This window comes from Crinia signifera, chromosome 4 (genome assembly GCF_055691185.1).
Source record: "Crinia signifera chromosome 4, ASM5569118v1, whole genome shotgun sequence".
NCBI lineage: Eukaryota > Metazoa > Chordata > Amphibia > Anura > Myobatrachidae > Crinia > Crinia signifera.
In genome coordinates this window covers 221,248,070-221,262,357 of record NC_139220.1, presented here as the reverse complement: position 1 = coordinate 221,262,357, position 14,288 = coordinate 221,248,070, and the positions used below count along the sequence as shown (strand labels likewise).

The window sequence follows — 14,288 nt, the reverse complement described above, 5'->3', positions numbered from 1 at the left end:
AGTTTGGAGGCCGCGAGGGATGCCAGCAGCCGGCCCGCATGGACCCAGAACTCTGATATCATTACATCCCAGCCCTGGTCTTTCAGTAGCCAGGTTGAGCAATAGGGTTGGTCGGCTTAGCAAATGTTACTGTGTTATCAAACATTGCTTTGTGTAACTGCTCTATTTATTTTTGCAGTTTACCATTACCAGTTCAAGATGCATATAATAAATAATATTGAGGATAAAGAGCTGTTTCCACAGTTAACAGTATCTCTTATGGGCACTAAGAGAGACATAGGATTTATGCCCTTAACAAAGTGAGTATTGAGAAACGTGTTTCGCATGAAATGTGCTCAGCTGCATGTTATGTTTGATAAATTATTAAAAGTGGCCTTGGGAAGCTTTAAACTGTACTCCCATTCCCTAGAATACTACAATGTATATCCAATTAGCAGTGGTGTTTACCCCACAACTAATTGTCAGTTTGGACCTATTTATTATTATCCTTTATTTATATAGCGCCACCAGGGATCTGCAGCGCCCAGGTACAGAGTTCATACACAAGTAATCATAACAAAAAAAAACAATGACTTACAGTTCAAGACAGTATAGTACACGTACAGGATATAGAAACATAGAATGTGATGGCAGATAAGAACCACTTGGCCCATCTAGTCTGTCCCTTTTTTAAACATGTTGCCTCAAACCATATTTGATCCTTATTGCTTTGTAAGGATATCAATTTGCCTATCCCAAGCATGTTTAAATTGCTCTACTGATGGGAGGCTATTCCACTTATACACTACCCATTATGTGAAGTAATTTCTTCCTCAATTTTCCACTGATTCTTTCTCCCTCTAGTTTCAGTGCATGTCCTCGTGTTCTGTTGCTCTTCTACCTGTGAAGAATGTCTCCCACCTGTACTGTACCTTGTTAAAACCCTTATATTTTAACTTTTCTATCATGTCCCCCCTTTCCCTTCTCTGCCCTAAACTATACATATTAAGATCTTTTAGTCTTTTCGGGTAAGTTTTGCATCAGCAGACGATACTGACATAAGTATTATGTGGTTCCTCTCGTACTGAGCAGGATTACTATGGCAACAATGCCTCATCAGTAGGGTAAAACTATCCTGTCTCACGACGTTCTAAACCCAGCTCATGTTCCCTATTAGTGGGTGAACAATCCAACGCTTGGATTCCGAGGGATTAGATGTCATCAAAAAATGTATGGATATGGTTTAAGTAAGAGCAGGTCACAAGAGGGAAGATGGCCCTGCTCATGAGACCTTACATAATAAAGGGGAGGGAATTATATTAGGTTTTGCATGTCCCGCACAATAAGTCCTGAGGGTGCATTCCATCGCAGACTCAGGAGATCCTAGGAAAAGTTCTTCTTAAAATGAGCCCTCTGAGATTTACTACACAGTGAAACCCATAGATAAGGCATTCTTATTTTCAAAATCTATGCATACTGTATGCTACTCAAGGGTTTACCACAGGTCAAAATGAACGATAATTGAATAGGTTCAGGCATGAAACTCAAAGCTTTTCCCTCTCCTTTTTGGCTATGTTTATATCAACAGTAGTTACAAATGTAGCAAATTTGTTCTATAGTTTTCCTACTTTGGATAATAATGGAAAGAATTGCTTTAATGTAATAGATCTCCCATGAAGCATATGCTGAATTTAATATTAATTATTGTATTTTGTTGAAAAAGGAATTTCATGATCGCTTAGACCAGGGGTGGGGACCTTTTTTCTACCAAGGGTCATTTGGATATTTATAAAATCCTTCGGGGGCCATATAAAAATTATCAATATATTCATGCGGTTATTATACACACGGGCAGCGCAGCAGTATATACACATGTGGGCATTATACACACAGACAGCTAAATATATACATGCGGGCATTATACACATAGGCAGCGATATATACATACAGAAAAAAGATACCGACAGTTTTTTCAAGCGCTCCTTTTTGTGTCCCTCCTTCAAATGTATCTCTGAGGGTTACTCATATAACATGTAAGAGAAAGATAATAATATGGCGTAAAACCATTAAACCAATATAATTTCTATATATATGGTGCTTCGAGATGGGAACCGTACCCTATCAAATTGTCCACCGAACCAGTAGACAATATGCGCATGTGGTTGTTATATCTGGAATGCACGTCCTCAAATAGGTCCTACTTATTTATCCATAGTTATCCCGTATATTGAGAATATGCAAAGAAATATCTCCATATGGTGAAATACCGTTTTAATGAAGACACATTTAAAACAGTTTACATGAAAATGGGATTTAAGTCATGGACTCTCACCAGAATGAAATGTCTACTTATGCAAAAGCAGACTCTAGCAGCATAGATGGTATAACCTCAGGCGTCCCTGGATGCTGATAGGTATTCCAATCCTGGTGGTCTGTCCACAGCTCATAGGTCCCCTCCGCCAACGCGTTTCAGACTAGTTCTGTCCTTTATCAAGGCTATATATACATGCGGGCATAATACACATGGGCAGCGGTATATACACATGTGGGCATTATACACACAGGCAGCGGCATATACATGTGGGCATTATACACATAGGCAGCGATATATACATGTGGGCATAATACACATGGGCAGCGGCATATACACGTGGGCATTATACACACGGGCAGCGGTATATACATGTGGGCATTATACACACGGGCAGCAGTATATACATGTGGGCATTATACACACGGGCAGCGGTATATACATGCAGGCATTATACACATGGGCAGCGGTATATACATGTGGGCATTATACACATGGGCAGCGGCACATACATGTGGGCATTATACACACGGGCAGCGGCACATACATGTGGGCATTATACACACAGGCAGTGATATATACATGTGGACATTATACACACGGGCAGTGGTATATACATGTGGGCATAATACACATGGGCAGCGTTATATACATGTGGGCATAATACACATGGGCAGCGGTATATACATGTGGGCATTATACACATGGGTAGCGGTATATACACGTGGGCATTATACATACGGACACATGGGCAGTGGTATATACATGTGGGCATTATACACACGGGCAGCGGTATATACATGCAGGCATTATACACATGGACAGCGGTATATACATGTGGGCAATATACACACGGGCAGCGGTATATATATATGCGGGCATTATACACATGGGCAGCGGCACATACATGTGGGCATTATACACACAGGCAGTGATATATACATGTGGGCATTATACACACGGGCAGTGGTATATACACGTGGGCATTATACACATGGGCAGCAGTATATACATGTGGGCATAATACACATGGACAGCGGTATATACATGTGGGCATTATACACATGGGCAGCGGTATATACACGTGGGCATTATACATACGGACACACGGGCAGCGGTATATACATGTGGGCATTATACACACGGGCAGCGGTATATACATGCGGGCATTATACACATGGGCAGCGGTATATACATGTGGGCAATATAAACACGGGCAGCGGTATATATATATATATATATGCGGGCATTATACACATGGGCAGTGGCATATACATGCGGGCATTATACACATAGGCAGCGATATATACATGCGGGCATTATACACATGGGCAGCGGCACATACATGTGGGCATTATACACATGGGCAGCGGCACATACATGTGGGCATTATACACACAGGCAGTGATATATACATGTGGGCATTATACACATGGGCAGCGGTACATACATGTGGGCATTATACACATGGGCAGCGGTACATACATGTGGGCATTATACACACGGGCAGCGGTACATACATGTGGGCATTATACACACGGGCAGCGGCACATACATGTGGGCATTGTACACATGGGCAGCGGCATATACATGTGGGCATTATACATACGGACACACGGGCAGCAGCATATGCATGCGGGCATTATACACATGGGCAGCAATATATACATGCAGGCATTATACACATGGGCAGCGGTATATACATGTGGGCATTATACACACGGGCAGCGGTATATACATGCGGGCATTATACACATGGGCAGTGGCATATACATGCGGGCATTATACACATGGTCAGCGGCACATACATGTGGGCATTATACACATGGGCAGCGGCACATACATGTGGGCATTGTACATACGGACACACGGGCAGTAGCATATGCATGTGGGCATTATACATATGGAGACACGGGCAGCGGCATATACATGTGGGCATTATACATACGGACACACGGGCAGCGGCATATACATGTGGGCATTATACATACGGACACACGGGAAGTAGCATATGCATGTGGGCATTATACACACGGACACATGGGCAGCGGCAGTGTGGAGAAAGTGACAGGGTCACCCCCAAACAGGTTTATGTGATTATGTCTGATTATGATAATCAGACATAATCACATAAACCTGTTTGGGGGTGAATCCAGGGGTAAATGACAACCCCTGGATCTCTCAGTCACTGGGGAAGGGAGTAGTTGGGTGAGAGGAGCGGCACAAGAGCAGCAGCATTTACTTTTTTTTACCGTTTTGTCTCCGGCAGAGTCCGGCTGATGGAGGCTGCTGCTGCTGTTGGGGCTGATGCTCTCGCCCATGCAGTGCATGGCGGGCGCATCACAATAATCGCGAGAGTCCCGACTCCCTACCACCCGCAGGTATTGGCTGGCGCATCACCTCCCACGGCCGCAGTGATTGGCCGGCGCGTCTGCTGCATTGCTCTCCTCGTATCCGGGCGGGCGGCCTGCGCATCACCTCCAACTGGAGGGTTCTGCATTCATTTCGGCGAGCGGGCAGGCGGGCCGGGCAAACTGGGTGCGGGGGCCTTATCCGGCCCGCGGGCCGGAGGTTCCCCACCCCTGGTTAGACTGTGGGCTATAACACAGGGTTATCAGGTCATCTGTGATGCCAAGAGTCATTGAAAAACATTCAAATTTGAGTTGTATTCAAGAGCAGGCCCTGAATTATACATCATAACATCTTAATCCAATGGTTCTCAACCTCGGTCCTCAAGTACCCTCAACAATGTATGTTTTCCTGATCTCCACACAGAATCACAATTGAAATAATTAGCTCCACCTGTGGATCTTTTAAAATGTGTCAGTGAGTAATGAGTTCAGCTGTGCACCTGCTGGGTGACTTAGAAAACATGAACTGTTGGCGGTACATGAAGACCAAGTTGAGAACCACGGCCCTAATTCAGTGGTTCTCAAACTGTTGTGAAGCAGAGCTTCCTGGAGTGTCAGCATTTTTATCACAGCAACCCTAACCCTTAAAAGTTTCTTATTGAGAAATTCTGTGAAAATTAATAAAATTAAGTAAACTGTGCCTACCTGTCATTCTTACGGACAGTTATGTGGTGGTGTACAGTTGTGCTTCTGTTTGTCTACATGTTTTATGATTGGTAAAACCAGAGCTGGTGGTCACCAATCACATTGAACATAAATATTTTTAGTTGGTCCCAGGCCACCTACCTAAGGTACTCCTGCCAGTGTTTCCAGCTTGGAAATCATTACATTAGCCCCTAATTTGCTTATAAATAGTGACTTGTTGGAAGCCATATTATCTAAAACAAAGTAATTATACCTTGGCCATTATAGGAAAACAAGTGAGCAGGTGCACCGTACAGCCATTACAATAATGCATTTATTAATTATACATCATATACAATGTTTTTGGCATAAAATTGGCGAAAACTATGAGCCTACCGACCAAAAGTCAAAATAACCTCACCATGTAGGTCCTTAACATTATGGGAGTTCACATCCGGGGCACAGGGCACCCCAAAACTACCCTATCATAATCCACCTCAGGGCACTACATAAAGTATAGCAGCAAAAAAGTGTGTGCTCCTGGGTGGTTTTGGGGTGCCCTGTGCTCTTTGACAAAGCTCTCTGTAATCGAAACTAGCTAAAGGATTCTTACCCAGAGGCACTTTAGTCCATTTAAAACATTGGTACTTGTGGAGTATCGCGGCTCCCACGACCTGCATCGTATGCAGATCGTATGCTAAAAAAATCACATTGCATCGCATACGATCAAATCGCATGCGATGCCACCCGATTTTACACTGAAATGCATCAAAATGCATTGAAATGTGTTTTAAAGTTGTGAAATGCCCCCAAATGCCATTTTTCATAGTGCACCACCCCCACTATCAACGTCAACCCGAAGCGTGGCGAGCGGCGGCGGTACGCGTCCTACGACCTTTTCATCCCCCCACTATCCACGTCGGCGTGGAGTTGAGAATAGAAAGTGTGGCGAGCGCAGCGAGCCACCGGCCCGAAGCGTGGCGAGCCCCGCGAGGGGACGCGGATACCTTCACAGCTATACGCGTCCCCTCGCGGGCTTCACAGGTATCCGGCTGCGCTCGCCACTCTTCGGGCTCGGTGGCTCGCTGCGCTCGCCACACTTTCTATTCTCAACTCCACGCCGACGTGGATAGTGGGGGTATGAAAAGGTCGTAGGACGCGTACCGCTGCCGCTCGCCACGGTTCGGGTTGACGTTGATAGTGGGGGTGGTGCACTATGAAAAATGGCATTTGGGGGCATTTCCCAACTTTAATACACATTTCAATGCATTTCAGTGTAAAATCGGGTGCCATCACATCGTATGCCACTACATATGGCATACGATGGGAGCCGTGATACTCCACAAGTACCAAAACATTTGATACCAGTTGCCAGCATATCCAGCCTATTTCAAGCCCCCAGAGCTACAGTATATGCATGCCAACTCTCCACAGACAGAAACAGCTTTCAGCCACTTTAAGTGAGTCCCAATTGCCAGCCAGAGCCAGCTACACTGCAGGAGAGAGATGCAGCGCTGCACCGACAGCCATCTTTGAATCTCAGTGGGCTAGCACATCTTCCAGCAGGACCCCCCATTGTGGGTGTCGTGTCCCAGCACCACAAGTGCCTATTCGTGATCCAACTGGGGTCTATTTCTTTCACAAAACACCATATAACGGTGAGTGGTTTGGAGGATGGCATATAAACACAATATACTTAATGTCATTTTTTTTTTTTTTTTTTTTTTTTTTTTTTTATGCTCAGTAAGAAACTTATGTCCTAGGAGTGCCATGTAAAGAATTCTGATACTCTATGGCAGTGATGGCTAACCTTGACACTCCAGCTGTTGTTGAACTACACATCCAAGCATGCCCTGCATCAGTTTTAGTATGGCCAAATAGTAAAACTGATGCAGGGCATGCTGGGAAGTGTAGTTCAACAACAGCTGGAGTGTCAAGGCTAGCCATCACTGCTCTAGGGCGTAGGGTGTATTCAAACAAAAATAGGTCACCACTGTACAAGCAAAAATCAATAACAAAAATATACTTTAATGTTATATTCCAGGTGGGAATCTGTGATACATAGCATAAAATTTGCTTAGGTTTAAATCTAAAAAAATACTTCAGGCCATTTGTGTAAACTCTGACTTTCAGTTATTGTATTCCTTGATGAACTGTATGTGAACCTGGCATCTGATGCTTCAATAAAAACATTTTATAAAATAAAAAAAGAGATACTTCAGGCTGTTTTCTTTCCATGGGATGGAAGGGATGGGCATAATTATCTGCATCTATTTTATGAGTTTGCTTTCAGATTCACTATAAGGTTTGGGTGTGTTACAGTAACTCATATAGGAAGAAAGTTGCCATCCAATAATGTATTTTTTTCTTATATGTACAGTATGCTTATTTTATTTGGAGCCACATTTTATTGTGTCATAATACTTGAATACCCGAAGGCATTTTGCATTGGTGGTTAGCTTTGTTGTAAATACAAACGCAGAGTACTATAAGTTATCTACCTTATATAGAAACATGAAGTTACATATGCAAAAGAAAATCATATTCTCTGCCATATGCAAAATGTATGCATTGATTGTTTTCTTTGCTATGCCTATCAGTGTCTATTTTGTAAGGTCTGATGTCCACAGAACCAACACAACTCTTATCACTGAGATGTTCATAAATATACTGTTACGAATTACACCCAATCAGAAGTTAGATGTCAATTTCTTAAATGTATTATGCAGTCCTAACTGGCTTCATTGGCTGTTATGGTTTAAAACATACAGGGGGACATTTACTAAGATGGGAGTTCTATGTCACATGGGATGTTGCTATGGGCAACCAATCAGATACTATCTATTATCTTCTAGAAGGTGAAACATAAATAAGAAGTAGATTCTGATTGGTTGCCCATAGCAACAGCCCAGATGAAGCAGAACTCCCATCTTAGTAAATTTCCACCACTGTATCTGTGAACATTACACAATGTTTCTACAAAAAAAACTATTAATAAACCTATTGACTTATATGAAATACTATTGAATTTATATTTTCTTTTTTCCCATGGTGTTTGTTTTTGAAACATTTGTATGTGGATAATTACTTCCTAGTCCTGATGGTATAAAGGAAAGCGGAACCTACTCTTTTCTAATTACACTAGACACCGATATTGGAGACCTGATGATGCTCACGTTAAAGTGGAGTGGTAACAATAACATAAAAAATTTATGGTATAACATTCAAGCAAAGATGCCTTGGACCCAACTTCCTGGTCTTTTAGTAAAGAAGATACGCGTTATGTCAGGAGAGACGCAGGAAAGGTTAGTTACTCAAATGAAGCTGGCTGGGGTTGAAGTTGTTATAAAAGTACAATTTGTTGCATATTATAATGGTCCAATGGATGGTTTTTGTTTCTTTTAGATTACATGACAATGAGGTAGAAGTGTGAAGTGTCAGTATGGGGGAGAAGCGGTATCAGTGCACGTTATGCTTTTTCCCCATGTATGAAGGGGTCATTGAGTAGAAAAGGACAGGGGCACTATGCGCCCTGGTCCATATCGGTGCTGATATCTAGAAGACAGCAGGCCAAATGTTTGAATGGTCAACAGCACTCCACCTCCTGCAGTTATCGCCTTTGACAGCTGCAAGGTGGGGATGCCCTATTGATCTGGCCTGTGCAGGAGAACTCATGTGAGTAGCGAGATTTCGTGCATGCCCAGAAGAGCCAGCTGGGCAGGCAGAGACAGCGTGTCAGTGTCAACTGATGCGCTGTCTGCTCTAGAGAACATTTCGCACCCCCCATTTAGGTGAACAAGATGTTAAAAAATGTAGTCAGTGTCTCTTCCTGCTTTGCCTCAGTAATGAAGTGAAGCAGGAAGTGTTATACTGGCACGATAAGCACCACTATAATACATCTGCCCCAGTATCTGAAACTTGTTTCTAGGTAGCAGAATATTCATATATCTATCTACACAGTAAACAAACATTTAGTAAGCGCACTTTAGCATTCCCAGTCGGAGTCCACGTGTATGGTAAAGTATTAGAAAGTCAGAAAACTAAGAGAAACTCAAGTCAGCCTGTGCTGACCATTGCCTATTCGATCTATAGTTTGTGTCAACCTTTTAGTCATGTCGACCATATATAGGTCAGTATGTATCTCAAAATAGACATTGTCTGTCAGCCATCTGGATACCCAATTTCTTGATAAGTAATAAAGGGAGCGTTTTTAGAGCCTATGGCCGAAAATACATCGGATAATGATAATAGTAACCCAATCACTGCCATTGCCATTTTCAATAAATTAAAGTCTGTATTACATTTTATTATTGTTGAAAATGGAAACAGAGGTGGGATGAGTGAGAGCCACGTACATCATGAGGTGATTGAAGGCTAATGTAATAGGAGGATAGGTGGTACTATATAATAACAGTCCACACTCAGAATGGGGACAGTGTCAGGTCAAGGATATAATGCAGAGTTGTTAATAATGTGATGCACAGCATTTTAATAGTGTCGGCTTACAAATTTGAATAATGTTTGATGATAAAGCACCATGTTGCAAGTTGCAATACAGACATTGTTAAAGTTTTTTAAAGGACACTATGAACATGTTGGCATTACAGCTGCACGTTGACACTATCCCGTTTCTGAGTCTCATTACTCTGCTCCCATATATAGTACTCATCTATAGAAACATTAAACATCACTTTGCTCAGTAATCACACAGTTCCTAATAATTACAGTTGCCTAGCCTTCTACATTTGGCAGGAGACTCTCTGAAATAGTAGCAAATTCCCTGACTCCCTGAAGAGTCTAGAAATCTCCCTGATTGCACCTTACCCACATTATGCAGCCATTAACTTAAAAAAAAAAATATATTTAATATTCAAATTGAATCAGCGCCTTTTCTCTGCAGTGGTTAAAAGGTACAGTAATCCCTATGGCTAGATGCATATTAATAAGGTTTCTCATGGCCACTTATATGGAACCACTTCTAAAACGCCATATCATACCGCCCAACCGTGCCAATTTTCATGGAACAGTCACAATTTTTGGCACGATCACCGCTGTCTCAAACTCGGGCAGCAGTGGGGGTTGAAACTGTTGTGAGCAGTGAATAGATGCTGTGTGTGTCTGACAAGCGTCTATTCACTAGAGGGACAGGGGGCATGGCCAGCAGCTCATAGCTCACTCCCCCCCCCCCCCCCCTCACTAGGCAGAACTCGGGCCAGTGCCTGGGTTTCCGGCACCCCCTGCCATCTATAAATTTGTGCCCTACCAGCCATACTTTATATAGGGATTGTGGTCCCACAAGGAAGGGGTGTGCTCACACAAGAGTAACTCCAATTAAAATGACACCACACAGTAACGCGATCAAATCTACATTACACTGCATATAGTTGCCCTGATTCATATTACACCACATAGTAGTACCCTTTATTCAAGTTACTCTACACAGTAGTACTGCTTATACATAATGCCCACAGTTGTGCTTATACACCTCTGGCTCTCAAGCAGCTCACTGCCCATGTCTTTCCATCAGCTCCATGCCCTGTGTCTGCCAGCAGCTTCCCCGCCTCTGTGTCCCTCCATCCTCCTCTCTCCGTGTCTTCAGCATGCACAGAACCTGCTTCTCTTAGTGGAACTTATTCATTTCAGTAGCAGTGGCGGCATCATATCACAAACGCCAAGGGCATGTGTCCAGTCTCTGATTTTTGCAAAAATGGGAATATGGAGAATCTCTTAACTGACACATACAACAATTTATATAGGTATTATTGCCATGGATAGTGATCAAGTATCTGAGTATTTGCCAAACATGGAATCCATTGCTAAGAATCTGTGCCAGCTATCTCCCTCGCGTTATATAGCTTTCCTAATTGATAATTTCTTTCCAGATTCATATTTTGCTCTGAAAATGTTGATGACAACAAACTCCTTCCAGATCAGGAGAAGACCTACGTGAAGTGTATAGGTAGTCTTAAAAGGAAAACGTCTAAACAATAGCAGTAAACAAACAAGCAAGCCTTATTGGGTAACAGACACTTCAATTATCGGCAAATTATCCACGAGAATTAATGTTTTTAAGCATTCCTTTCTGTTTTCTTCTGAAAAGCAACTAAATAAAATAAAGCTGGAACAGCTAGAGTATTGCATATTTCATTTCTGACTTTGTGAACTGCACATACAGTACAATGCAGCATAGGGATACATGGATCAGATACAATTATATTTTATAGGCGGTTTACTTGTATCCTGTTTGGAGCTCTGTACACTTACATTCTTAAAAGGCTGAATGGACCCTAAGGGGGGTATTCAATATCTGCTGATATTTCCCCTGTCGGAAATTTTTGGCAGTTCAGTATTAAATCCCTGCCGGGACTCATCTGCTACAGACCCACCTCCTATAGAGGTGAGTCTGTATTGTCAGAAACAGTTGAGGAACGTTAAATCCATGGCCATTTTTCAACAAAACGGGTGCATTTTCGCTGAACCACCGACTTTCCGACACTCCACAGCCCGAACATAGAATTCTGGCTGTCAAGTTACAATCGGAAGAACCAAAAATTGCCCGAGATCCCGACTGTTGACCCTGCTATGACATTCCAGCAGTCAGAATCCTGTATTAAATACTCCCTTAGACTTTTAGGTAAAGACTGGCCTTGTTAATTGTACAAAAAAAATCCTAAAAGTCGTAAAGCCTTTTTAGTATGCAAAAAGCCATATAAACAGCATTTTTGGGGGGAGTTTTATCAAATCTTGAAGTATTAACAAGTGATCCTTTGGGTGTACTAGAAAAATGAAAAAAAGCTGACTGGTTAGTACTTTATTTATCTACAAGGTTTGATAAATCTGCAGGTAAAAAACCTTAAACTTGATTAGTATTTTTCATTATACTTTTTCCTTACAATAACAGCTCTAAAGGCCCCTATACACTAGTAAGATTTGGGCCGATTTCACCCAATCCAGATGAATCAAGCCAAGAAATAGGCACAAATCAGAAGTGTGTGACATCCCATGCAACCCGATGCACGGTACCATGGGCATCGGGTCGGACCCTACAGATCGAAACTGCTGCAGGTTCAATCTATCGAATTGGACCCATCATCGGCACATCGCAAGGGCTTTGCTTTTTAGTACCCCACAATGTGTTGGGTCCGATCTGTAGATGTGTGCCAGCATTGAAGCACAGCTGGCACACACCTATGTTCAGGGGTGGGTGGCACAGGGTGGGCTGCAGCGGGATGGGTGTCAGGCAGCTGGTAGCGACAGATGCCGGGTGGGAAGCGGCAGCCACATTTTCAAAAATATTCTCTCTAATATAACCATAAGGGAGACATTGGGTAATAGTGATCATAATATGATCGCATTTGATTTGAATCTTAGCAAGGACGTATACAGGGGTAAGACCAAGTCTTTAAACTTTAGAAAAGCGAGCTTTGACAAGTTTGAAGAATCCTTAAAAGATATAGACTGGAATGAACTATTTAAAAGGTATAAATACCACAGAGAGATGGGGCATGTTTTAAAGAATACTTAACGATGGCACCAATAAATTTATTCCTAAGGCCAACAAACGAAGAAATGGCAAACTTAAACCAATGTGGCTAAATAATAAAGTTAAAATTGAAATGTCAAAGAAAAAAAGGGCATTTAATAGGTATAAACAGTAAGGGACGCCTGAATCTTTTGCCGCATATAAGGAATGTAACAAGAAATGTAAAAACATTATCAAGGTAGCTAAATTAGAGACGGAAAGAAGAATATCGTCAGATAGCAAGTCAAATCCCAAAAAATTCTACAGCTACATAAATGGGAAACGTCTGAGGAAGGAGAATATTGGCCCATTGAAAAACAAGTGCGGTATCCCGATAATGGAAGATGAGGAAAAGGCAGAGATATTCAATGAATTCTTTACATCAGTATTTACGAGGGGAGGATTCTACTGAGATTTTGCACCAAGAGGGTAGCACAGCGCTAAAAAGTTATCCAGTTTATGTTTAAGTGAAGAAATAGTTAAAAACGGATTGCTAGATCTTAATGTAAACAAATCTCCCAGACCAGCTGAAATTCATCCGAGGGTACTAAAAGAACTTAGTTCTGTCATAGCACTGCCAATATACCTCATCTTCCAGGAATCAGTGAACTCGGGTTGGTACCGAGAGACTGGCATATAGCAAATGTAGTACCTATACTGAAAAAAGGGAGTAAAACAAACCCTGCAAATTATAGACTGGTCAGCCTAACATCCATTGTAGGAAAAATACTGGAGAGGGTAATTAGAGATGGCATTCATGATTTCTTGGAACAAAACAAGGTAATATGTAAAGCACAACATGGGTTCATTAAAAATAGATCATGCCAGACAAACTTAATTAGTTTTTATGAAGAGGTCAGCAGGAATGTGGACTCCGGGAAATCAGTGGATGTAATCCTCCTTGTTTTTGCAAAAGCATTTGACAAGGTACCACATCAAGGGCTGTTATGGAAAGTAGGGGAAATAGGGATGGGGAAGGAAATTTGTACTTGGATAAAAAATTAGACAATCGGGAACAAAGTGGTTAACAGGACATTTTCGAACTGGAGAAAGGTAGAAAGTGGTGTCCCACAGGGTTCAGTATTGGGTCCTACCTTATTTAATATTTTCATAAACAATATAGGCGATGGCCTGCAAAGTAAAATTGCAATTTTTGCAGAGGACACACAACTGAGCAAGGTAATAAACTCAGAAGAGGACTGCAAAACGACTTAGTTAAACTTGCAGTGTGGACAGCAAGATGCCATTTAACGTAGATAAATGCAAAGAAATTCATTTTGGTAAAAAAAAATTCTCAGGGTAGCTATAAATTAAATGAGGTTAGTATTGGGAGCTCTGCAGTAGAAATGGATCTAGGCGTTATCATAAATGATAAAATGGGTAATAGTGCACACTGCTCAAGAGCAGCAGCAAAGGCTGACAGGACCTTGGCATGTATTAA

General features: G+C 42.1%; 1 protein-coding gene across 1 annotated transcript in view; it reads left to right on the top strand.

Annotated features, from left to right (window-relative positions):
* The window catches only part of LIPC (lipase C, hepatic type), a 130,725-nt gene extending 119,268 nt beyond the window's left edge, over positions 1 to 11,457 (top strand). The window contains exons 9-11 of the mRNA XM_083183823.1: positions 179 to 299; positions 8,421 to 8,630; positions 11,208 to 11,457. Of these exons, the coding sequence (XP_083039949.1) occupies positions 179 to 299; positions 8,421 to 8,630; positions 11,208 to 11,316 (440 nt within the window). The 3' untranslated portion in view covers positions 11,317 to 11,457. The remainder of the gene's footprint in view (positions 1 to 178; positions 300 to 8,420; positions 8,631 to 11,207) is intronic.
* Positions 11,458 to 14,288: the final 2,831 nt, after the last annotated feature.